This window comes from Hydra vulgaris, chromosome 14, assembly GCF_038396675.1.
Source record: "Hydra vulgaris chromosome 14, alternate assembly HydraT2T_AEP".
NCBI classification, from domain to species: domain Eukaryota; kingdom Metazoa; phylum Cnidaria; class Hydrozoa; order Anthoathecata; family Hydridae; genus Hydra; species Hydra vulgaris.
This window is the reverse complement of record NC_088933.1, coordinates 42,402,777-42,427,500: the sequence shown is the minus strand read 5'-3', so window position 1 is coordinate 42,427,500 and position 24,724 is coordinate 42,402,777. Positions and strand designations below refer to the sequence as shown.

The following is a 24,724-nucleotide window of genomic DNA, read 5'->3' as shown; positions in this document are numbered from 1 at the left end:
GTTGGATTTTTTAAGTTTTTGTCCACAATCAAAAATCTTTGTTTAGTTTGCTCGGTTGACATTTTGAAACTAAATAATATTTTTAATTATTTTTTTCTGCCAAAATGTTCTATTATACAAACACTACCACACACACAAAAATAATTTCAAAAAACGACCGTTAACTAGCTTTACTACACCGCAAAAGGTGGGCAGATTTTTCCGATAGCATGCCTTACCATGAACAATATGCTATTTACCAACCCCAGAAGCCGCCATACACCCCAAACCATGACACCGCCCCTGCCATGTTTGACTGTTGCTGCCATATTTTGCTCTTTTAACTCTGTATTTGGTCTTCTCCAAACAATGACACGCCCATCCAATACAAACAAATTAAATTTGCTCTCATCAGCAAAAAGTCTCCCAGAACTCTTTAGAAATTGAAACAAACTTTTTAGCAAACTCTAAACGTGCTTTTCGATTCTTCTTAGAAATGAAGAGCTTCTTTCTCGCTACTCTTCCATGAAAACTTTGCTTCTTTAAACATCTTCTCACTGTTTGCACACTTATAGTTTGTCCTAGATCAAGTTCTAAATCCTTAGTCAATTTAGGAGCACTCAGCTTTGGTTACATCTTGATTTTTTGTACCAACCAATTCTCAGTTTGTTCCGAAAGAACTTTTGGGCGGCCAGTTCTTGGCTTATTTTGAACAGAATCCTCTGTAGAAAATTTTTTTATGATAGACTGAACCGTAAATTTTGGCATATAAACCATTTCTTTTATCTGTGACAGTGATTTCCCATTTTGATAGCGAGAAACAACAAGATTCTTTATCACTTTTAGCAACTCTTTTCTAGTAGGCTTCATTTTCAAAATTACCAATTTTTTATTGCACAAAATGTCCCTTTGGGCTTGAAAATGACAATTTTATTTACACTGAAAACAAAAAAACATTGAAAATTTAAAGCTAATGTAAACATAAATAACAGATAACAGTCGTATGAAGACTTTTCAACATATCAAAAAACTGATTTTTCATATTTATTAATTTTTTGACGTAATTTTCTTTAAACTAAATATTATTTTTTTCGTTATATATTAAATAAGGTTAGTTAAAGCAATTTCAACAAGAATTTTTACTAATACGTTTAAGTGTTTTGAAATACGTTTAAGTTTTTTAAATAAGATGATAAGTATAAAATATTTTACTGTACTGTAACACTTTTGTTATCCTCTGTGTGTGTGCAATTTTTTTTTTTTTTTTTGTTATTCACCTTCTCAAGGCCCAGAAGGCCACTACAGATGAGGAGGCTACTTAATAGTGGTTATAACCCTCTCTCAACTCTATAACTCCAAAACACGAAACTTGACGAACAAGGCCGCTGCGCGAAGAAACAAGATATATATATATATATATATATATATATATATATATATATATATATATATATATATATAATATATATATATATATATATATATATATATATATTAGAAAAACGCTTTTCTAAATTTCTTTAACAATTTATTTTGCCATAAGTAGGCTCATCAGGAATGACTTTTTCATTTAATCATTCATTATTAGATTCTTCCTGATGAGCCTACTGATGGCGAAACAAATTGTTGAGAAAATTTAATAAGTGTTTATAGTAACTTATTATTGCTCTGTTGTCTGATATAATTTACATATATATATATATATATATATATATATATATATATTATATATATATATATATATATATATATATATATATTACAATTTATAATTTTTTTTAACATAAGTTGCACAAAAGCAATAACATAAAAAAGCATAAAGTTAACAAAAAAAATTTATTAAAAAAAAAACAAACTAAAAAGAAAAGTAAAAATATTATAAACACGATAAAATATGTTGTACAACTTTGCTCACTCTACACAATGATTCAAAAGTAAACATTTTTTAGTGAAAATTTTAGCTTTTCAAATCAACTCTAAGGTGAAGAAGGTGATTTAAGGCAATTTTTATGTAATCGAATATTATATTGCATATTTATTATTTTATAACAACATTTTTTATATTAGGTGAATTTAGCATTAACATTTTTTATTTTATTTATATGTTTTATTAAAATTAATTAAATAATTATTTAGTTATTTACATATTTTTACACATAATACATAACAAAAATCAGTAAAAAAAATAAAAAATAATATAATAAATAATTTTAATAAGACATTAGATAAAAAAAAAAAAGATTTGTTTGTTAATTCTTTTAACATTAAAAAGCCACTTGTAATGGTTAATTGTGCTCTAGCTATTTTGTATTACTAAATTGTTTTTGTTATTGTTATTAACACTAATAATTTCAGTTATGCTGATGATAACTTGTTATGTCTTTAACATTTTTTAACATATTGTCTTAGAAACACTGCCTGCCTAACTTTTTAATAAAGGTTTATTAATAAATGGGAGCGCTATTAAAACACACTGTTATCAATAAACTCTTATGTATTTCTTAGTACTATAATTGATTATGATCATGTATGAGAAATATTTTACGACACTAATTCATGATTTATGAATCTCAGTTGTTCTTACAGTTTTTTTAAATGGAAATAAATTTTTTTTGAAAATAATAACAGTATTGTATTTGAACTAATAGGAATAATTATACAAAAATGAATATACATCATTGTGACAGGAACTGTTCTACCACCATCTTTTTAACATGTAAAATAACTTGACTAAAATAAAAAACTTTAAAAATAACCAAATGCCAATTATTTTGCCAAAAGAATACATCAAATTAGCATGCAAAATCTGTCTTGTAGTTACAATGTAATTTAAAAATTTCTTGACATACTACCCATTTAAGGATCTTACTAATACCATCGCAGGGGAATTTAGCATGGCTGGCAGCAAAAAATACCTATTTAGCATTTAATCAAAGTCTTCACTTTTGGTGACAAAGATTGATAAAGTTTTTAAATTATGCTGCACAGCCATCAGAAAAAAATATATATCTGATGATACATCAGATAGACTTGGATTATCTTTGATATATCTAGTTATATCTTCTTGAATCTTGTAAACAAACCCATAATTAAGATTGTAACTGTAGTCTTGTATGGTCAGTATTGTGCCATTGCTTGAATACTTCATCTTTTTTTTGCTTTTTTTCTAAACACTCCTACACTACACAACTTTTGAATGCATTGAAAATGTTTGATTAAAGTAAGCACTGAAATGCATAGATCTAATTTTTTTCAGCAAGCTAAAGATAAAGAAATGATATGGAATATTCATATATTTAATTGCAATATCTAGAACATTTGACTATCATGTTATTACTGTCTCTAAAACATGGTTTTTTACCGACAACAGTAATTCTATTTTATACTTGTCTCCTAATGCTATACTAGGTTTTAACACTATGGGTCATTTTATTATCACTTGAAGTGATACTAAAATGAACTAAATATAATACTAATAAAAAAAAATACTAGTTTCACGAAAGTGAATCTCAATTGTTAAGTTACAACAAAGGTGATTATTTAACAATGGTTACAATTCCCCACAGAATCCCCAGAGATTTAGAGTAATTTTAGCTCCATAAGTCTATAAATTACAAGTCAATAATTTTGAAAAAATTGGTCCTAAGTATGAATTTCTCTAACAAAAATAGTTTTGAGTTTCAAATTTAAAAAAAATATTTTAAAGCACTATTAAAATATTATGTCAAACTCGACTTGTTGTCTCTTTAGATTGCTACAAAAATGCTGAAAAAGGCACAAAACTGTTGATATCTCAACAAACCATATATTTTTTTAGCTAAATATTTTTGAAGTTGTCATTTATTTAATATGTACTGCAAACGATAAAAAAATAAGGAGTTCTGAGATGTAAGAGTGATATGGTCTCAATGAGTTTATAAAGAATGATACTTAAACTTATGACTTTATATCACAGTTTTTGAACTATGAAACCAAAAAGACAAAAAAAAAAACACATAAACTATTGTTTTATACTGTGTTAACAAGAGTTAATTAATATAATAAATAACTCACAACCAGGAGGTAACCCACTGTTGTTAAGGGTGGTAGCCCTCCTTCTTAAGCAATAGCAGGCAGAAGTTGAATCAACTATGTCAGCTTTAACAGCATCACATATGAAGACAAATTCGGTTGTTTTTGCTTTCAGTAAAAACAAAGAACTCTGCAATGAGTTTCTTGCATTTAAAACAGCTATGACAAACAAAATTCAAATACTTACAGATGGAAACACTAGTTTGCGCAAGCAAATAGAATGTCTCTAAAAAGAGAAATCTATTTCACATCAGATACAACGTACTAGGTCATGGTGGAAGAGAAAGGCACGAAATAAATAATGAATTCTACAAATGAAAGAAAAAAGAATCTGTGTTCTCATTAATTCAAACAGTGAACAAATAAGCGCCTTTTTTTTTTTTAGATGTGTCAAGAAAACCTAATGATTTTGTTGCAGAGCACTGCAGAAGAGCATTTAACTCAGAAGTTAACACATCTTTCCTTAGCAACAACACAAAATATGCCGAAGGTCTTTTTGAATTCTGGATCTCTTGCTTCTAAAGCCAGTACTCTAACCATTGTTCCATGGCTGCTAAAATCACTTTCTATCAACACAGTGAAATGTATAATTCAATAAGTTATGATTTTCAAAATGTCATGTAGTGAGTTTTACAAATATGTAAAAGAGGAAAAAGAGCTACAACAAAAAACCAAAACATATGAAAAATATATAACATATTAACATATTAACATATTAACATATTAACATATTAACATATTAGCATATTAACATATTAACTTATTAACATATTAAAACATATGAAAAATATGATTGGACAAAGTAGAGCAATAATGAAGTCAGGGAAGAGTAAAGGTGAGTGAAAAATGTATGTTATAAAATGTTTTTGTAAGCACGTATGTTGTTAGGATGTGTTTGGTTATTTAAATTTAGTTGAATCTCTCATTAGTTTACAGTTTGTTTTTTTTAGCTTTGATAAATATGCGCTCACAAAAAAATGGAAATTTTTTTGCTCAAAAATGAACTACCATTGTGGCAAACGTTTTGCCACAATGGTAGTTCATTTTTGAGCAAGCAATGGTTATTTAAATTTAGTTACATCTCTCATTAGTTTACAGTTTGTTCTTTTTAGCTTTGAAAATATGCACTCACAAAAAAATTGAAATTTTCTTGCTCAAAAATGAACTACCATTGTGGCAAACGTTTTGCCGTTGGAATACCAATGATCCATTGGATTTCTTTTTCTTTTTTTTTAATAATAAAAGCATGGTTATTAATAGAAGAATTTGAATGCGCTGTTGCTGTTGTTGGGGGCCATCCATAAAGGGCGCCATAATTTTTTAGACAAATTTTGATTCCCAACCCCTTTGTCACCAGTTGTACTTTTTTTCTATACCCTAAAATAGATATCATAAAGTTGGGACCCAACCCCCTCCTTTTTTTTTAAACAAAACTCATCCTTAATTTAAGCATTCTTATAGAAATTTTTCACATGATTTTCTTTTTACTCTGTTTGAATATTCATTTCAGTACGTTTAAGTAGTGTCTTCTTGTACGTTTCAGTAGTGTCTTCTTGTAGGCCTCCTTGAAAAAAAAAAATTCTCTTATATTACTCTTATTCTATATATTAAATTTAATCAAAGTGTGCCATGGGAACATGCCTCACTCTTCATCCATCCAAGGACTTGTTAATTAATTGTCACTTAATATGATTGAAATATGGCAGTCTGATTCGTCTGAAATAGTTGCATCATTTGGAATATTAAGGCCCTTGTTTTTGTGCTCATCAAATCATTCAACAAAGGTTTTATTTTCTTCTATCGCAATTACAATCATTAACTCTGTTTTGCACTTGGCGGCAACGTGGTCTAACTCACAAAAGGTTAATAGTCATTTGGTTAATAAAATTATGACTAATGCTGACATGCCTTTTTAACATGACTTGGGAGGCAAACTAGAAGTTACACTGCTTACAGATTCTCTGAGACAAACTTGACTACACAGAGGGACAAAACAGATCATAAGGAGGAAGTTTGAATGATTTCAATGATTGACGAATGGTGCTCTGAATATTGGAGGTGATAAGAAAAAATACAGAAGGAAAACGATTCTTGCTGGTGATGTCTGAAACAGCAGCAGTTTTCATGCCATCTTCTAACTGGAAGATTGGAATAGGTGGAGGCAGAAATTGACAAGGAGTAACATGGAAATAAGAGCTCCTTTTTAAAAAAACAACATTAAGGATCCTCACATTTCACAATTTAGGTGAAATATTGGTTGAAGCGCACATGAGAAGCAAATCATTCCTGATCCTTCAATAAAAGATAACGAGAATTGAGCTCTGTCCTGCCGTCTGGATCGATATACTCAACCACCGCTGGAAACTGATCAATCATCAAGCTTGAAAAAATCGAGGCACAGATCTTACCAGCAAAATTAATATTCTGCTTCTTCAAATGAAAATCCACTGTGTTACCTTAAATATAATTTGCAATGCAGATAATTAATTCCCTATGTCTTGTCAATGTCAGGGTTGGGGTTAAGTCCTTAAGCTGTTGATGATGAATGTTTTCCAGATTAAACAGCAACATAAGTGGGCCTAAAATAGGAAACTGCGTCAGATTTTCCAAGCCCATCTGGTTTGATTGCAATGCCTGTGTAAAGAGATCATGATTGGGCCATTGCTTTGCAGCAATGGCCCAATCATGATCAGGAAGTAAAACTGGATGTTCTATATGCATTAATAGCAGTGGTAATTTCAATCAGAATTCAAGCTTTATTGTCTTGACTTATAAACCACACACCCTAAACAAGAAGGAGCCTAAAGAACAAACTGTTTCTACATTCCTTATAGTTAATATACAAATTGGATCATCCAAGTGACATGAATAAACACCATTTTGGGCTTGTATCAACTTGACTGAAACTGTGTAGACATATTTCTTTCCTTTAAACAATTTTCTCTGTTTTGGCATCAGCCAAGTATATAAAACACTTCTGCTAAGCCTTTCTTTTTGATCTCGGCACCAAGCTCATCTAACAATTTGAGGCTCCTTATAAAGTAAATAAATGTAAAAGGCTATATATGTATATTTAGGCCTAATATAGTCCAACAGAATTTTTTATCAGCTAAAGTTGTACTCCCACCCTACAAGCCTCTGTACACCCACCTTTACCAAAAAAAATTTTTTTTTTTTTGAACAAGCTGATTGTTAAAGGAAATGTCTCAGCTAAAAATTTGCAGATAAAAACCGTAAAGGAAAAGATCGGTAATATGAAAAAATTAAAGCTATATGTAGATGGCATGACCTAATTTAGGCTTAAAAACTATGTATATATGTGTGTGCACTTTACATTATTTAAAGCGTTATTTAAAAGAAAAACAAAAAAATTAGACAGTTGTAAGGAAACCATGAACATTTTGTGTATGAAGTTAACGTCTTATCCAATTAAGCTAAACATGCGTATTTCAAGAAACAAATAAATATAATTGCATAATACAAAAAGTTATACATGATTCTTATATAGTAGTTATTTATGATTCGCATGCATTACATAGATGTTTTCTTATAGGAATAATATATACTTGTTACCTTAAAATTATACAAAAATATTTTACAAACAGATAGCAACTTAAAATTTTGCGTTTAAAAAAAAAACAAATAAAATATAGAAAAATCATTCTTTTTAATGTCAACTAAGATCTGTTTTTTTTAATTTTTTTTTGCTTATTTTTTTGAATTATTTATGAAATAATTTTAATAAATTAAAACAAATTTATGAATTATTGCTGAAAATAACAACCACTCTAAAGAAACACTACTTAAATTATTAATTTTCCTTTTTTTTTCATCTTCTAATTAAGTTTATTTTAACTTCGTATTTTGTTAGTTTTGCTTTCTTTGTTTTGGAACTTTTTTTAGCAAAACTTATAAAACTAATAAAACAGCATATATAAAACTTGCAAACAGCCGTGACCAAGTTGTCTAAAATAGAATACTCATGCATGGACGTAAAAGACAAAAAACTGCAACTTCCCGGGAAGGCTTGCCCTATAGACTTTAGGCCGCCACATATCATGGACAGCAGATGCTCAGCAAGTTGAATGAAGATGCACAATTGCTCAGATTGTTCTAATTCAATAGTAGGGCAAACAATTCCATTACATGCGGTAGTGGTGTAGTGGTAGAGCGCTCGCTTCATAAGCAAGAGGTTCCGAGTTCGATTCCCACCACGTCCCTGGTAGTACCGCGCTCAACTTGTTTCTCCGCGCAGCGGCCTTGTTCGTGTTTTGGAGTTATAGAGTTGAGAGAGGGTTATAACCACAAGTAGCCTCCTTATCTGTAGTGGCCTTCTTGGCCTTGGGGAGGTGAATTACAAAAAAAAACAAAAAAAACATACAAGTATATAACTAGATGTAATATGTTTAATATATATATATATATATATATATATATATATATATATATATATATACATATATATATACAGGCTTGGTGGGGAAGCGGGTGTGATCACACTCTATATCTGACCATGCATATAATATTGCGTGGTCAGATATAGAGTGCTTTTTAGATGTTTTGAGAACATTTCAAAAAATGAAAAAAAAAATCTTAACTTGACGGGAGACAACTTTATCCAAAAAATTAACTAAAAAAAGAAATCAAATTCTTAATAAATAAAAAAACTTAACTAAAACAAAATTAATTACGTTTAGAATAAATTATTTCTAAAGTTCTCTTTTTTATAACTTTTTTTATAAAATTAAGCGACACTTTTATAAAAAGTAACAACTTACTATTAATGATTGTTTACTGAAGAAACCAATATTCTTCAATTTATCAAAGCATAAAATATAATTATTTATTTAAAAATTTATGTTTTATTTCAACAAGATTCTAATAAAACTAAGGGTAATTGAATTATATAATAAATAAAAAAGTAAATATATTTTTATACCCATTTCATGCTTTGCGTAGATTGCAATATATAAGTTTAAAATGTTTAAAACAATTCTTCTTAAGATAAACAAAAGAAATTATTATATTGTTGCTTAAAAACAGCGGTCTATAATGACAGGTTTCCAAACTGCACACTATGTATACATTTAGTAACTTTATATTTTACTAAAGTCCATTGGTTTATTTTACTATAATATATATTATAAGTTAATATATAAAAAGCATATCGAATTCTAAGTAAACTATGATTTTATTATGTCATTTGCAAACTATAAGCACGTTTTTATTGCATCAAATAATCATAAAGCAAACTTTAATGGTTAAAATAAAAAGGTAAAATATATTTATGAAGAGGAAGCGGAACTGCTTCACAATACTGCTGGTATATTTAGTGAGTAGGCTTTTCTATACATTTGCTTGTTTTTATTCTCTATGGACCACTGACGCGGTGCTGGTTCACCCGTAAGTCACTTATTATAAATGTATGTTAATGTTTTGTTCAGTTCTCTGGCGCGGTGTTCACTTATAATACACTTTGTATGTTGTTTATGTTTTGTTCATCCACTCATAATTTACTTTCTATGTATGTTTATGTTCAGTCGCCTGTAAGTTATTGTATGTTTATTTGATTATTAATTTTTTTAACTTTGATGATTACAATTTTTTAATTTTATTAAAAACGCAGTTGTTGTTGAAGGTCTTATTTTTAGAAAATCGACCATACAGACATTTTTAAAAGACTTACATTTAAAGAATAAAAAACTAATCTATATTATCATTTATATAATTATTTATATTTATTTATTATATTATTTATTTTTATTATTTATATTAATTAACTTTTATTAAAACTTACTTAACTTTATATAGTTTAAAAAATAAAAATTAAATTTATTTTTATAAATGATCAATAAAAGTAAACCATTGTTTAGTTTAAAATATTTTTAAAATATTTAAAATATTATAAAAAATGTTTTAATATTAGTGCTTTGCTAATATTAAAACATTTGATTACAAAAGATTATTTACAAATTTAATTGTTTTAGCATGTAAAATGGTTTCAGGCATATATGGAAACATGCATAAATTTAAATGTCCTCAAAATATTTAAAAAGCCGTAGCCAATTAGTCGCAACTAAAACCTGTATATTTTATATATATATATATATATATATATATATATATATATATATATATATATATATATATATATATACATATATATATATGTATATATATATATATATATATATATATATATATATATATATATATATATATATATATATATATATATATATATATATATAATTAGGGTGGTCCAGATTTTTGTGGTAAAAATTCAAAATATGTCTACATTATCTCCACAAGCTTAATTTTGTTCAACTATGCTTAGAGAATAACCATACAAAAAATTGGACCAATCTGAACAGTTTTAAAGGCCGCTTTGATTTCATCATTTTTTTGACAATACTCAATTTTTAAGAATTTATACAAGTTTTTGTGTAATTTTTGCATAACATCTATCTTAACACTGGTAAATAAATTAATGCTTGCTGAAAAGCAGATGCTATATGAATTCACTTATATATCTAATATTTTTTAGTTGTCTATAATTTGGTGCCCAATTTGTAATAGGCACATGTCTGCAGTATTTCAATAAACAATTTATAATGATTTTTTTTTTTATTTCCAGTAACAAATATTTTTATTTTCTTATACTTAATATTCTTATATCAACAGATTCATCACCACTTATGGCAGTTACTACAAGAAGCTCTGCAGAGGTATGGCTCATTGGGAAGGCATCTAAGCAGTTCTCATCATCAAGATTGGCAACAAATGGAGATGTCCTCCGTTGTCTCCTCTTTCATCATCTGGAAGAGCATCTCACAATAAAGGAGAGCATTCATCATTCATCATACAATTTAAGAGATGATTGTTGTGTGGAATAAGGCAAGAATCCCAACACAAAGAATTGATTCTGGTGAAAGAAAACTTCGGAAATTATACGATTCCTATCAGCTTCTAAAAAAGAATTGAGCTACAGACCTAGAAAGCTGTAGAATTAAAGAACACACTTTATAAGCTTTTTAACTTGGCAACTAAAACCGCAATGGAGACAATAACCATTGCTGAAGATAGGCAATTTCTTGCAATGCAGCGAGAAAATGTTACCAGCTGCAGCATGGCTGGAGTTGATATGAACCTACTGGCAAAGGAAGCCAAAAAGAGAGCTCGAGATCAAGCATTTGATGCAAGGTTATCAAAACAGCAACACTCCAGTGTTCCTGTCTCAGCAAACATCAGCAGCTCAGAAGACAGTCAAGACAGCGATGATGACCCGAGTTTTGAGATTCTGTCTTCTGCATTGCAATCTTTTTCTTCTACACCAAAGCCAAAGCGTCTGAAAAGTATTGTGTCAAGCGCAGAAGTTGCTGGAGCTTTAGACAGAGTTAACCTTCCAGATCGCAAAGCTATGTTTGTTATTGCTTCAGTGGTTAAAGCACTAGGACATCCTCTTGCAGATTTAAGTCTGTCTCAAAGTACAATCAGGAGATCTCAAATGTCTACTCGTAAACACATTACTCAGAATGACAACTTTTCCATTGAATTTCCATTGCTTCTAAACTGGGATGAGAAACTGCTTCCAGATATTACTGATTCGAAAGAAACTGTGAACCGCGTTGCAGTGATTGTAACTGGAAAAATGGTTTGGAGAAATTGCTAGCGGTTCCAAAAATTGAAGGAGGAATAGGAGTGGAACAAGCAGCAGCTTGCTTAAAGATCTTGGATGATTGGAAAATTCAGGGTTTAGTTTTTGACACAACATCATCTAACACAGGTATTCACAAAGGAGCATGTGTTCTAATCGAGGAAGCAGTTGGTCGTGAGCTTGTAAGTATTGGTTGCTGCCACCATGTTCTGGAGGTTGTTCTGAGCAATGTCTTTACAGCTCAGTTTGGTGGAACAGGGGGACCTGAGGTTGGCTCGTTCAAACAGTTTCAAATGAAGTGGCCATATATTCAGCAAGCGAGATTCTCTCCAGCTAAAGATGAGCTCTTTATTATATGGAAGGACTTCCATATCATATTTATGATATGGAAGTCCTTCAAAAGGAAATGGTAGCATACTACACCAAAGCCATCGACGAAAAGCAACCTAGGGAGGTTTATCTTGAACTACTTTGGTCATGTCTGATCTTCCTTGGGGGAGACTCTGTTGGTACTGAGATAACATTTCGTGCTCCAGGAGCAATGCATCATGCTCAATGGATGTCAAAGGCCATCTATGCTCTGAAAATGGTACTATTTCAAGATCAGCCTACTCTGACTGTTCAAGAAAAAAAAGATCTAGTAGAGCTTGCATTACTTGTGGCATTAATTTATGGACGTTTTTAGAACGAAGCTCCTCTGGCTGCAAATGCTCCGTTTAATGATGCTCAAATGCTGAAACAGTTCCAAAAGTATCCAACTGCACAATCGCCGTTGCAGCGTTTACTGTATTTTCTCGACACCTTTGGTTCTTCTCAGAACATCTTATAGATCTGGCATTTTTTGATAGTCAGGTTGATCTGGATGTGAAGAGGGCCATGGTAGTTAAACTCTAACTGCCCAAAACACTCTGGCACTGAAGAGAGTAGATTTCAAGAATACCGACTTCAACAGACTAGATACATTTGTGACTATGAGAACCTATAGTTTATTCAAGTTGTTGAGCAGAGCAGGTAGAGAAGAGGCCAAAAACTTCATTTCAAAAGATCCTAAATATTGGGAAGACAATGAATCATATCAAAAGTTGGCAGAGAGAGTTCAAAGTATGAAAGTTTTTAATGACAGCGCAGAACGTGGAATTGCATTAATTAGACAGTACAACGAATCGATTACAAAGGATGAAGAATAAAATCAGTTCCTACTTTAATTTGTTCAATGTCACCTCCAGCTATACCCTATTTCATCCAAGGCAGCCATGTTGGCGAAAGATGACAAAATTGTTGATTAATAAACATTTTTCATTATATTCACAATATTCTTGCTTGATATTACATTTTTGTTTAAAAATTACGAAACATTGAAACACTTTAATGAAGATTGATCAGATGATCTATATTCATTAGATACTTTGCAAGCATTCATATTTACCTGATTTAAATTGTTAGTTTCTTTAATTTTTTAAATTTGATATTAAATAATAGTGAAAACTTAAATGTTTTGATTTTTTATCATAGTGTTCAAAAAGTCAAAATTTATAGCAACCCCTAAATATTATCAGATGGGTTATTCCATATCAAATCACCTAAAGGCTCCCAGGGTACCACCTCAGATTTGCTTTAAATTTTGACCATACACAGATCTTATGAAAAAAATACAATCCAGAAAATTTCAGCTTGATTGACCAATTTGTTCAAAAGTTATGATTGAATTAAAAATGACCAAAATCTGAAAAATTTGTGTATCAGGAGCTTACAGCAGTTTTTTTTCGATTTTTGACAAACCATAACTTTTTAAATAAAGATGGTGATCACCTGAAATTTTGGAGGGTAATAGTTTTTCACCTAAATAATCTATTATTGCAGTTGTTTTTGACTGATTCTTTACAGTTTTTGAGTTATTGTACCTTAAAGTTGCTAAATATTGCAACATTATAAATATTTTTTCGAACTTTAACGTGTTACAGTTTAATACTTACTTAAAGAAAGTGGATTTTTTTGTTACCTTTGTGTACTTAGGGTCACCACTTGTTAGAATAATCAAAATGCATTAAAATTTAATTTAGCACATGCAGCAGACTATTAAAAAATCACTTTTTTTAAAATTATGATAAATTACATTGACTTTGCTGGCATAGAAAAGAGCGTAAACAGTCGAAATAAATTATGAAACTTTTTAATGTTGAGGTTCTATATATAGACAATCACCAAAAAAATTTAAAGACCTATACTCTATCTTACGACATGATTGTAGCCTTTTGAGAGTGATGATATTTTTAAAAGGAGAATGTTATTAGACTATGAGCTAGCCTTAGGTCATAGTCTAATAATTAGTCATAGGGATGACAGTAGTATATTTTTTATTTATCTGTGAATGAATATATTAAGTTTTCTTTTTAATGAAATAATGTCTTAATTTGTACTAATAATAATGAAATAATCAGTGTCATAATCAGTGTCTGATATTTGTTAGTTTCTTTGAGATTTAATATGTTTATGTCTTTTTTAAACTTTTTAGATTAGTAATAAAAATAAAAAAATGACAGAGAAATGTTGCGTGGGGAAAGTTTATAATGAAGATTGCAACAAAACGTATTCTTGTAGAATGATTGGAAGAATAAAGCTAAAAGATATTGTGAACACAGATGTTGAAGTTTTAATTCAAAGAATTAGACACACTTTTGAACTAAATGAGGAGATATGTTTTCACCATGAAAAAGCCTATATTTCTAGATATGAAGCGCTTCAAAAATACTGCTGTGATTCGTTTAAAGTCCACACAAAAAAAATTATTAAGAGATTGTGTAAATTTGTTATTTTAACAGCAAGTCAACTTAAGATCAAACCTGGTCAAAAACTTTGCACTAACAGTTTGAATGAATTCAAACTTGAACAAATTACAGGAAAATTTAGTCAAGAAGATGAAGACAAAGATGTTGATGATGAGGAGTTTAGTTCTTCAGACCTAAACAAGACAGTTTTAAATAAGAGTGCTTCTTTACTGGAAATATCTCCTCTAAAAAATGTAAGTAAACGTGACAAACTGGAATATGGAAAGCAAAAAGTTAAAAAACTGGAAACAAGTATGACAAACCTAGTAGCATCAGCATTGGATATAGACCCAAAAGAAATAATATCTGAGAAAAAGCAAAAGTGCATTTGTAATGATTTAGACAAACTTTTAGATGCAATAAAGGAAAAAGTAAAAACCAGTTTGAATGAAGAAAAAGTTGATAACCCTGATAGTTGGTCAATTAAAAAAACTTGCAATGCATTTTCAGTTTCAGACCATCTTGTTAAGAAAAGCAGAAAGCTGAAAAATGAAAAAGGAATACTTGCTAAGCCTGAGGCTAAAAAAGGACATCCTTTGGAGGATATTGTTAAGCAGAGAGTCATTGAGATATATGAATCTGACGAATACACTAGACAATGTCCAGGAAAAAAAGACTTTGTTTCTGTGCGTATAAATAATGTTAAAGTTCATAAACAAAAACGCTTAATATTAGTTCGTTTAAAAGAACTTCATCTGGAATTTAAGAAGTTATACCCTGAACACAAAGTTGGATTCAGCAAGTTCTGTCAACCAAAGTGGTGCCTTGCTGTTGATAGTAGTGGAAGCCACTCAGTTTGTGTATGTTCTTACCATCAAAATGCTAAGTTGATGTGCTCTGCTCTTCCTAACAGCCATTTAATATATTACAAAGATTTAATGAAAGTATGTGTTTGTAATATAGATAGTCGAAACTGCATGTTTCATCTGTGTTCCAACTGCCCTGGTAAAATAAATTTGAAGACTTACTTAGAAAATGTGTTTGAAAAGAATGATTTTGATTTTGATGATCAGATCACATATAAACAATGGGTGTCAACTGACCGAACTGCACTTATTACAGTCCAAACAAGCATTAGTGAATTTATTAATAATTTAATTGAAACTGTGTATGACTTTTGTCACCACTACTTTATCAAAGAAGCACAGTCTTCCTACTTATCAGTGGCAAAACAAACATTAGAACAATATACCTGCATTATTCTGATGGATTTTGCAGAAAACTATAGTTTTCTTGTACACGATGCTATACAAGGGTTTTACTGGCAACCCGATCAAGCTACCTTACACCCATTTGCTGTTTATTACAAAGATGAAAAAGATCACCATAAATGTGAATGCTATTGTTTAATTTCTGACCATCTTTGTCATGACCAATAAGCAGTCCATTGCTTTCTCACAAAGTTGCTCCCTATGGTCAAAATCAAACTACCCACAGTGAATAAAGTTGAATACTTCAGTGATGGTGCTTCGTCACAGTATAAAAACTACAAATGTCTGATAAACTTAATTTACCACATTGTAGATCACCAAATAAATGCTAAGCATCACTTCTTTGCTATGTCGCATGACAAAAGTCCATGTGATGGAATAGGAGGTACTATAAAAAAGAGAAGGCTCAAAAAAATATTAAAGGTGTTAACATATTTTATCTTTCAAGTGATGATATCAATAACCATGAAACAACTTTTAACCTTCAGAAACAATATGAAGGGATGCGCACAGTTTCGGGAACAAGAAGCTATCACTGTTTTGTACCAGATGGAGAGAAATTGTTTTTACGAAGAATCTCTAATGATACTGTCTATGATGTTAATTTGATTAAAAAAAATCCTTCAAATTTTCAACCTGGTAAATATATTGCATGCTGTAAAGAATAACCAAATTAATTATGTTGGCTCAAAAGAGCTATAATAATACTAGCCTATAACAAAATAACAAAATACATAAAGTATATATATAGCGTAATACAAAATATATATGTATACATAAATCGCATTAACACAACATTCACCCTCCTCTTAAAAGTGTTCAGGGGTATTTATAAGTTAAGTTTTTCTGGTGCTTTAGAAATTCGTGAAGATCTACGAGGCATAGTGTTCATTTGTTCTATAGGATTCACTTTGTCTTCTAGTCCCTTTTCGGAGATTAAAGGAGTTTCATTACTATCATTAGGGGTTAGGTGATAGTTATCGATGGTTGTTACTTCTAAATTGTTGTTTGATGTCTGTATTATAGGAGTTGTTCCAATGGGAGCCAGCTGTTTAGTTGACACTGTTGTCTCATGACCATTAGGAAATCTCACATGAGCATAATGAGGATTTGCTTCGATGAGTTGAACCTCATTCACTGAACCTTCATATTTACTTTGCATCGCGTTTCTTCTCATAAGTACAGGTCCCGGGTTGACAAGCCATGAAGGAATTGAGGACCCAGATGATGATCTTCGTTGAAAATTGAAAAGACGTTCATGTGGACTACAGTTAGTAGAAGTACATAATAGGGATCTTGTAGCATGAAGTGCATCAGGTAGAACTCTTTTCCATGATGATATAGGCAGATTTCGAGATTTAAGAGTGAGTAATATTGATTTCCAAATAATTCCATTGTATCTTTCAACTTGCCCATTTCCAGTCGGGTTGTAAGGGGTTGTTCTGCTAGTTGCAATCCCTTTTGATAAGAACCAGTGCTTTAATTCAGAAGATATTAACGAGGATCCACGATCAGAATGAACATAACTAGGCATACCAAACATAGAAAAAAGATCAGCTAAACAGTTTATTATTGTCTGAGTTGTCATATCTTTTACAGGATAAGCAAAAGGAAAACGTGAGTATTCGTCTACAATTGTTAGCATATATTGTTCGGGGGTAGAAGAAGGTAATGGACCTTTGAAGTCAATAGATATACGTTCGAATGGCTGGGTTGCTTTAATTAGGTGCACATCATTTGGGCGATAATACTTGGGTTTTATTTCTTTGCATATTCTACACTCTTTACATATTTGTTTTACATCTTCTACCGAATAAGGGAGGTTTCTTGATCGAATAAAATGATGGAGGCGAGTAACACCAGGATGGCAAAGTGCAGCATGCAAATCATATAATGATTCTGAACTTATTGCTGCACATCTAATACGAGTAAATGTATCTGGACCACTATTACATTGGCCAGGGCGATAGTGGATATCATAAGAATATGGAGACAAGGCTATTCTCCAACGCATTATTTTATCATTCTTTATTTTACTGCTTGATTTATAATCATACATAAATGCCACAGATCGTTGGTCAGTGATGAGAATAAAATGTCGACCCAAAAGAAAATGGCGCCAATGATTTATGGCTTCGACTATCGCTTGAGCTTCTTTCTCCACTGATGAATAGTATTGTTCACTCCCTTGAAGGGTTCGTGAATGGAAGGCAACAGGCCTTCCATCTTGGTTAAGCGTGGCGGATATGGCAAAATCAGAAGCATCAGTCTCTACAGTAAAAGGTATATTCTCATCAATGGTTTGCATGGAAGATTGAACAAGCTCATTTTTTAATGTTTCAAAAGCTGATATTTGCTGCTGATTGAGTGGGAATTGGGTAACAGAGTTCAAAGGTCTAATTTTATCTGAAAACTTTCTTATCCATTTTGCATAGTATGAGAACATTCCAACAATACGCTGTAAAGATTTTGCATTATCAGATGGAGGTAATTTAATGAGAGGAGCAAGTCTCTGAGGATCTGGTTTCAAGGACCCATAAGATATACGGTAACCTAAAAAATCTAAAGTCTCAGTTGAAAATACACACTTCTCTTCATTAAATGTAATCCCAGCATCAATGGCAGCTAATCTGAATTTAAGTAGATTTTCATCATGTTCTTTCTGACTATTACCACATATTGTAATGTTATCAATGAAAGGAAAGCAGTCAGTTAGTTTATATGTTCTAACAAAGTTATCTATTTTGCGTTGAAAACATGCAGATCCATTGGTAACTCCAAAAGGCATTCTAGTATATTGCCACAACTTATTGTCAGCTTCAAAGGCAGTATATGGTCGATCTTTTTTTGATAAAGGTATTTGGTAGTATGCTGAGCGAAGGTCGAGAGTACTATAAATTTTGTATTTGGAAATTATGCTTACAATCGTTTCAATCTTAGGTAGAGGATATGCATCCAATTGAGTATACTTATTAATAGTTTCAGAATAATCAACGACCATACGACGTTTAGTCTTTTCATTTACTACTAGGATCTGGGCACGCCAAGGTGAATTACTAGGCTCTATTATTCCTGCTTGGACCAGGCGATGGATTTCAGATTTAATAAATTCTTTATCTCTTTGAGAATAATTTCTAGATCTAGTGGCAATCGGTCGACAATCTTTCGTGAGATTAGCAAACAATTCAGCAGGTTCAGTTTTCATTGTTGTTAAAGCTGCGAATGTTAAGGGTGGTCTTTTCCCGCCATACTTAATGGTAATACTTTCATGCAACTCTTGAAAATCTGTGCCAAGAATAATATCTATACATAAGTTATCTAGCAAATGCAACTTGACTTTGTTATAGATTTTGTTTTGAAGAGTTATTGAAACATAGCAATATCCATCTGATTTTGCTGATAAAGAAGCTGATGCCATTCCGATAACACTCTGTTCATAAATAACATCTAAATTGAGTAGAGCCACTAGTTTATTATTAATGAAACTTTTATTTGTACCCCCACTATCAATTAAAGCTTCTGCTTTATACTTTTCATTAATAATGATGTTATGACAGACTCTGAAGGGAGAGTTTGCTGAAGCTGATATGGTGGCACAAAAGTAATCATCATCAATTTTAGGAACGGCAGCAGAAACACTAGATGATCTGCAAAGTTTCTCAAAATGACCAACTTTTTTACATTTGTGACAGATAGCTTCACGAGCAGGACATTTAGTACGTGGATGTCTTATATTTCCACAAAACCAGCACAGTTGTTTTGATTTTACTATAGCAGCTAAGTGATTATCAGTCATGGATTGATTTTGCAAAGATGATTTGATTTCCTGAATAGAGGCAGAGATAGGTATAGTTGGTTGTGAGTATAAGTTTGAATTTTGTTGGGCGACGTCTAAAGATCTAGCTTGGTCAAAGGCTGATGAAAGGTCTAATGTTTTGTTTTCTAGTAAGCGTTGGCGTATAACGTTGGAGAGTAAGCCATTTATAAACGCATCGCGAATCATTTCAGATTTATATTGCTCAGCACTTACAGCAGTGAACTTACAGTCCTTAGACAAATTTTTAAGTTCATTCAGGAATTGATCTATTGATTCACTCGGTTTTTGCTTCCGTGTTGATAAAATGTGTCTGGCAAATATTTCATTCTTTGGTTTTAAGTAGATAGACTCTAGAATACTTGTTGCTTGTTCAAAATCATCACACTCTGATATGAATTCATAGACATTAGGTTCAATATGGTTTATTAGAAGATTAAGCTTAATGGAGTTATCATCAACTGTACTTACAAAATTGTAAAATGTTCTTAACCAATGGTTGTATGTTTTTTCTGCATCTGTTGAGTTCGGATCTATACCAAGTCTATCAGGTTTCATGAATCGCTCCATCTTTCTTTTATTTCATAATAATATTAGCTCTTTTGATTGTAAAGAATAACCAAATTAATTATGTTGGCTCAAAAGAGCTATAATAATACTAGCCTATAACAAAATAACAAAATACATAAAGTATATATATAGCGTAATACAAAATATATATATGTATACATAAATCGCATTAACACAACACATGCTTTTAAGATTAGTAAGAGTGGTACAGTGCTCCTGACTATATTCTTGCTAGTAATAACAATGACAGTATTATGAGTTATATAAATCAGAGATAAGCTAATTAGTTTCATGTATACATACTTTTTCTTTTAACTGATCATCTTACTCTTTGAATGCACTTTTTTACAGTATAGTTTGTATAAAATTAGAGGTATAAATTTTGTATGCGGTAAGTGGTACTTTTTTGTTCTCTTTTTAAAAATATCATCACTCTCAAAAGGCTACAATCATGTCGTAAGATAGAGTATAGGTCTTTAAATTTTTTTTGGTGATTGTCTATATATAGAACCTCAACATTAAAAAGTTTCATAATTTATTTCGACTGTTTACGCTCTTTTCTATGCCAGCAAAGTCAATGTAATTTATCATAATTTTAAAAAAAAGTGATTTTTTAATAGGCTGCTGCATGTGCTAAATTAAATTTTAATGCATAATTTTGATTATTCTAACAAGTGGTGACCCTAAATACACAAAGGTAACAAAATACTTACTTTACAGTTTAATATATAAGTAAGTATTAAACTGTAACATGTTAAAGTTCGAAAAAATATTTATAATGTTGCAATATTTAGCAACTTTAAGGTACAATAACTCAAAAACTGTAAAAAATCAGTCAAAAACAATTGCAATAATGGATTATTTAGGTGAAAAACTATTACCCTACAAAATCTCAGGTGATCACCATCTTTATTTAAAAAGTTATGGTTTGTCAAAAATCGAAAAAAACTGCTGTAAGCTCCTGATACACAAATTTTTCGGATTTTAGTCATTTTTAATTCAATCATAACTTCTGAACAAATTGATCAATCAAGCTGAAATTTTCTGGATTGTATTTTTTTCATAAGATCTGTGTGTGGTCAAAATTTAAAACAAATCAGAGTTGGTACCCTGGGGAACTTTCAAAAAACTAGGTAATTTGATATGGAATAACCCAGATGTGCTTCAAATTTGGCTACAATATTGCAAATATTAATATTAACAAAGGCAGCCTTGTAGAGAAATGAATTTCGATAATTTATAATTTTGGACCACCTTAATATATATATATATATATATATATATAAATAAATAAATATATATATATATATATATATATATATATATATATATATATATATATATATATATATATATACACCGAGTTCGATCCCCACCACGCCCCTGGTAGTAACGCGCTTAACTTGTTTCTCCGTGCAGCGGCCTTGTTTGTCAAGCTTCGTTTTTTGGAGATATAGAGTTGGGAGAGGGTTATAACCAGGACCATTAACAAAAAAAAAAAAAAACACACACACATGAAAATATAACATTAAAAAAATATCAATACAAAGTTTTTTTTCTTTAATTACAATAAATAAAAACATTACATTCCAGATGCTGACTTTATAAAAACACATGTTTACAGTTTTTCATGTTATTAAAACTAAAACAAAGTTCTGTAACATGATGTTCTTGTCTGATGACCCCCTCCTTTTTCCCCTTGTGCTTTTTTGTCTTTTTTTTATCTTGACCCTTCTCCTCCCCCTTTTAGCATGACGCCCTTTATGGGTGGCCTATTGTTGTTTATGTCAATAAAAGGGGGATAAGGGGTGGTCCCAGTTGGTAGCCCAACATTTATGGCAGCCCTTTTTTATGATAAACTTGCAAAAGTAAGTGTATATAAGCATTAGGATGGCCCACTTAAAAATACTTATAAGTTTAACTTGAGGGAACTATTGGCTTGTTTATGGCCATTGGATATAGGTAATTGAGCTACAATATTTTGGGCTGGTTGAGCAACAATTATAGGTCAACCTACTATCAACGTTGCTTATATGGCATTCAGACTATTAATATAAATATCAATATATATATATATATATATATATATATATATATATATATATATATATATATATATATATATATATATATATATATATATATATATATATATATATATATAAATATCAATATATATATATATATATATATATATATATATATATATATATATATATATATATATATATATATATATATATATCTTTGTGTGTGTGTGTGTTTCTCTTTGTTTAATAAAGTAAAAATTAACTACATAATGTTTACTATTGTAAATACATGTTTACTACTAAAAGTTGATAACTTTCATAGATTCGTTTTAAAAAATAAAACTTACAAAATGTTTTTATCTCATTCAAAACATGAATTTTTTCCAAATCATTTAAAGATTTTTCCACTAAGGCAATATAATTATTTGCATTTCGATCAACTAGCTCTGTTAGAAATTTTTGCATTTTAGTTTGATCATTACCTTCACCAAGATCAATATATTCAATTATGTGTAAATTCATACCAGTTCCATATGCAAATATTTTCCATTCAGTGTATAAGTTGTTAACTAAAATGGACACTAATTTTGAATCCATGCTTGAATATTTCTTCCTAATTTTAAAAATCTAAGATGTTAACTATTATCTGTTATCTAAAAGATTGTTTATGTTTTAAGTAAACTTAATGTTAACCGGTCGTATAGTGGTTAAACCTTCGGGCATTTACCGTGAATTATGTAAATTTTATTATCAAAAAATTATTTTGTAAATTTGTTTTTCTTTCAAAGCAATCCGTAAATATCCAGTATTTTCCGCATCACACACGCATTTTTGTAGTCATGAACCACTTTTGAAAATTTAGCAATTTGACGAAATCTTTCAAACCTTATTGTAAATGTATAAGGTAAGATAAAAAAAACATTGAAAAAAGTGCTTTTATTTATTATTACTAAGTAAAGTTTAGCAAACAGTTGTTTAATGAGATAGTTGTTGCTATTTCTTTTCAATAAACACTCTAAAGTAAGAAATTGTTCTAGACAACATAATACACATTGTCAACGGAGAACCAAGAGGCCGTATGTTCACATTTTGTATTTTTTCTGTTTATTACCAACAAATACTTAACGAACAATGGAGTATGTGTCCATTAATTTAAAAATTAGTCGGACATTCTGGTAGTAAGTCTTTACAAATTAAATTTTAAAACATGATTTTCTCGTAAACATAAAAATGGACATACGACCTCGTGGATTTCGACTGACGACATTTCATTTTTGACATCTAGTCGGTTACAGGATTTAGTTTTCATTAATACTAATGCTGAAAACCCTTACTCATGAAGGTACTTAAAAGCAAACAGAATTAATATGGACATATCCTTTTAAATATATGTTTAACAAGGAGAGGGTAAGGTTGTCCTAAACTACACCAAAAATCACAAATATCATTTGCATTTTTGGAGTTTAGCAAAAAAAATGGCGGATCAAAATATGAATGTAGGTTTCAGTCATTTAATACCATTATACCATAATGGTATTAAATGACTGAACAAAAGGAATTAAATATTTCTGAAAGCTTAAGTATTTATTTTATTATAGAAATGAATTTCTCTTTGAAATTGTAGCTATTAGGAAAATAATTTTAAAAATACATATATTTATCAATGTGTTTGAAACAGCTGTGAATTAAATATTGAATTAGAAATATAAAAAACAATTTGGTATAGTTGACTGTCTTTTTATTTAAAGAAAAGATAATAATGGAAGGTGAAGTTAAAAATGACATATCAAATAGAATAACGTTATGTGTTAAATGTGGAGAAGGTGTAAGAATACATGATCCTTTGATTCATGTAGGTTTGAAGTATTCTGATTATAGCAATAAAAACATCCCCTGACTGCTATTATGAAGCATGCTGTGAAGCTTAATTTAGATGCTTAAATTAATAAGCCCAAATTGAACAATAGAACAAAAGCAAACAGTTATATCCATTTATCCTGTAGATAACTTTTTATAAATTTCTCTAAAAAACGATCAATGAAAATCGGGAAAGAGCGTATTATTAGAGCCTAAATAGATCTATTTGATTTCAAAACACAGTGTTTTTATTGTGGCGGTGATTGTATCTATGACAGAAAAAATTCAAATCGTAACAAATTTGAAGAAGTAAGTACAAAAAAATCAGCAATTCATTCTTCAACCATCTGAAATGAGCCGCAATAGAAAAGACCAACTTGTTAAAACTATAGAAGCACGAAAAAATGTCATAAAGAATCATGACTACAATTCCATCCTAAACATTGAAGGAAACCATGTACCACAGGAGAGAGGGCGTGTTGTTTTACCCAATGTACCAATGTACCTCAATTATTAAAATTATAATGGACTAATTCAAGCAACTTTAAAACAGGTCCCGTCCATCTATTATGAGATTGCAGTTTGGATTAAGCGTTGCTGTCGATAACAGTCTTTCATCAAAATGGCTGAACATACTGCTATCAAAATTGGGATTTGGTGTTAGTTATGACGAGGTTTTATTTCATTAAAGTGCTAATATGTATAGTATT

At 30.3% G+C, this 24,724-nt stretch overlaps 1 protein-coding gene across 1 annotated transcript in view; it reads right to left on the bottom strand.

Annotated features, from left to right (window-relative positions):
* The window catches only part of LOC105847411 (uncharacterized), a 35,552-nt gene extending 12,643 nt beyond the window's left edge, over positions 1–22,909 (bottom strand). The window contains exon 1 of the mRNA XM_065818487.1: positions 22,505–22,909. Within this exon, the coding sequence (XP_065674559.1) occupies positions 22,505–22,754 (250 nt within the window). The 5' untranslated portion in view covers positions 22,755–22,909. The remainder of the gene's footprint in view (positions 1–22,504) is intronic.
* Between the last annotated feature and the right edge of the window lie 1,815 nt (positions 22,910–24,724).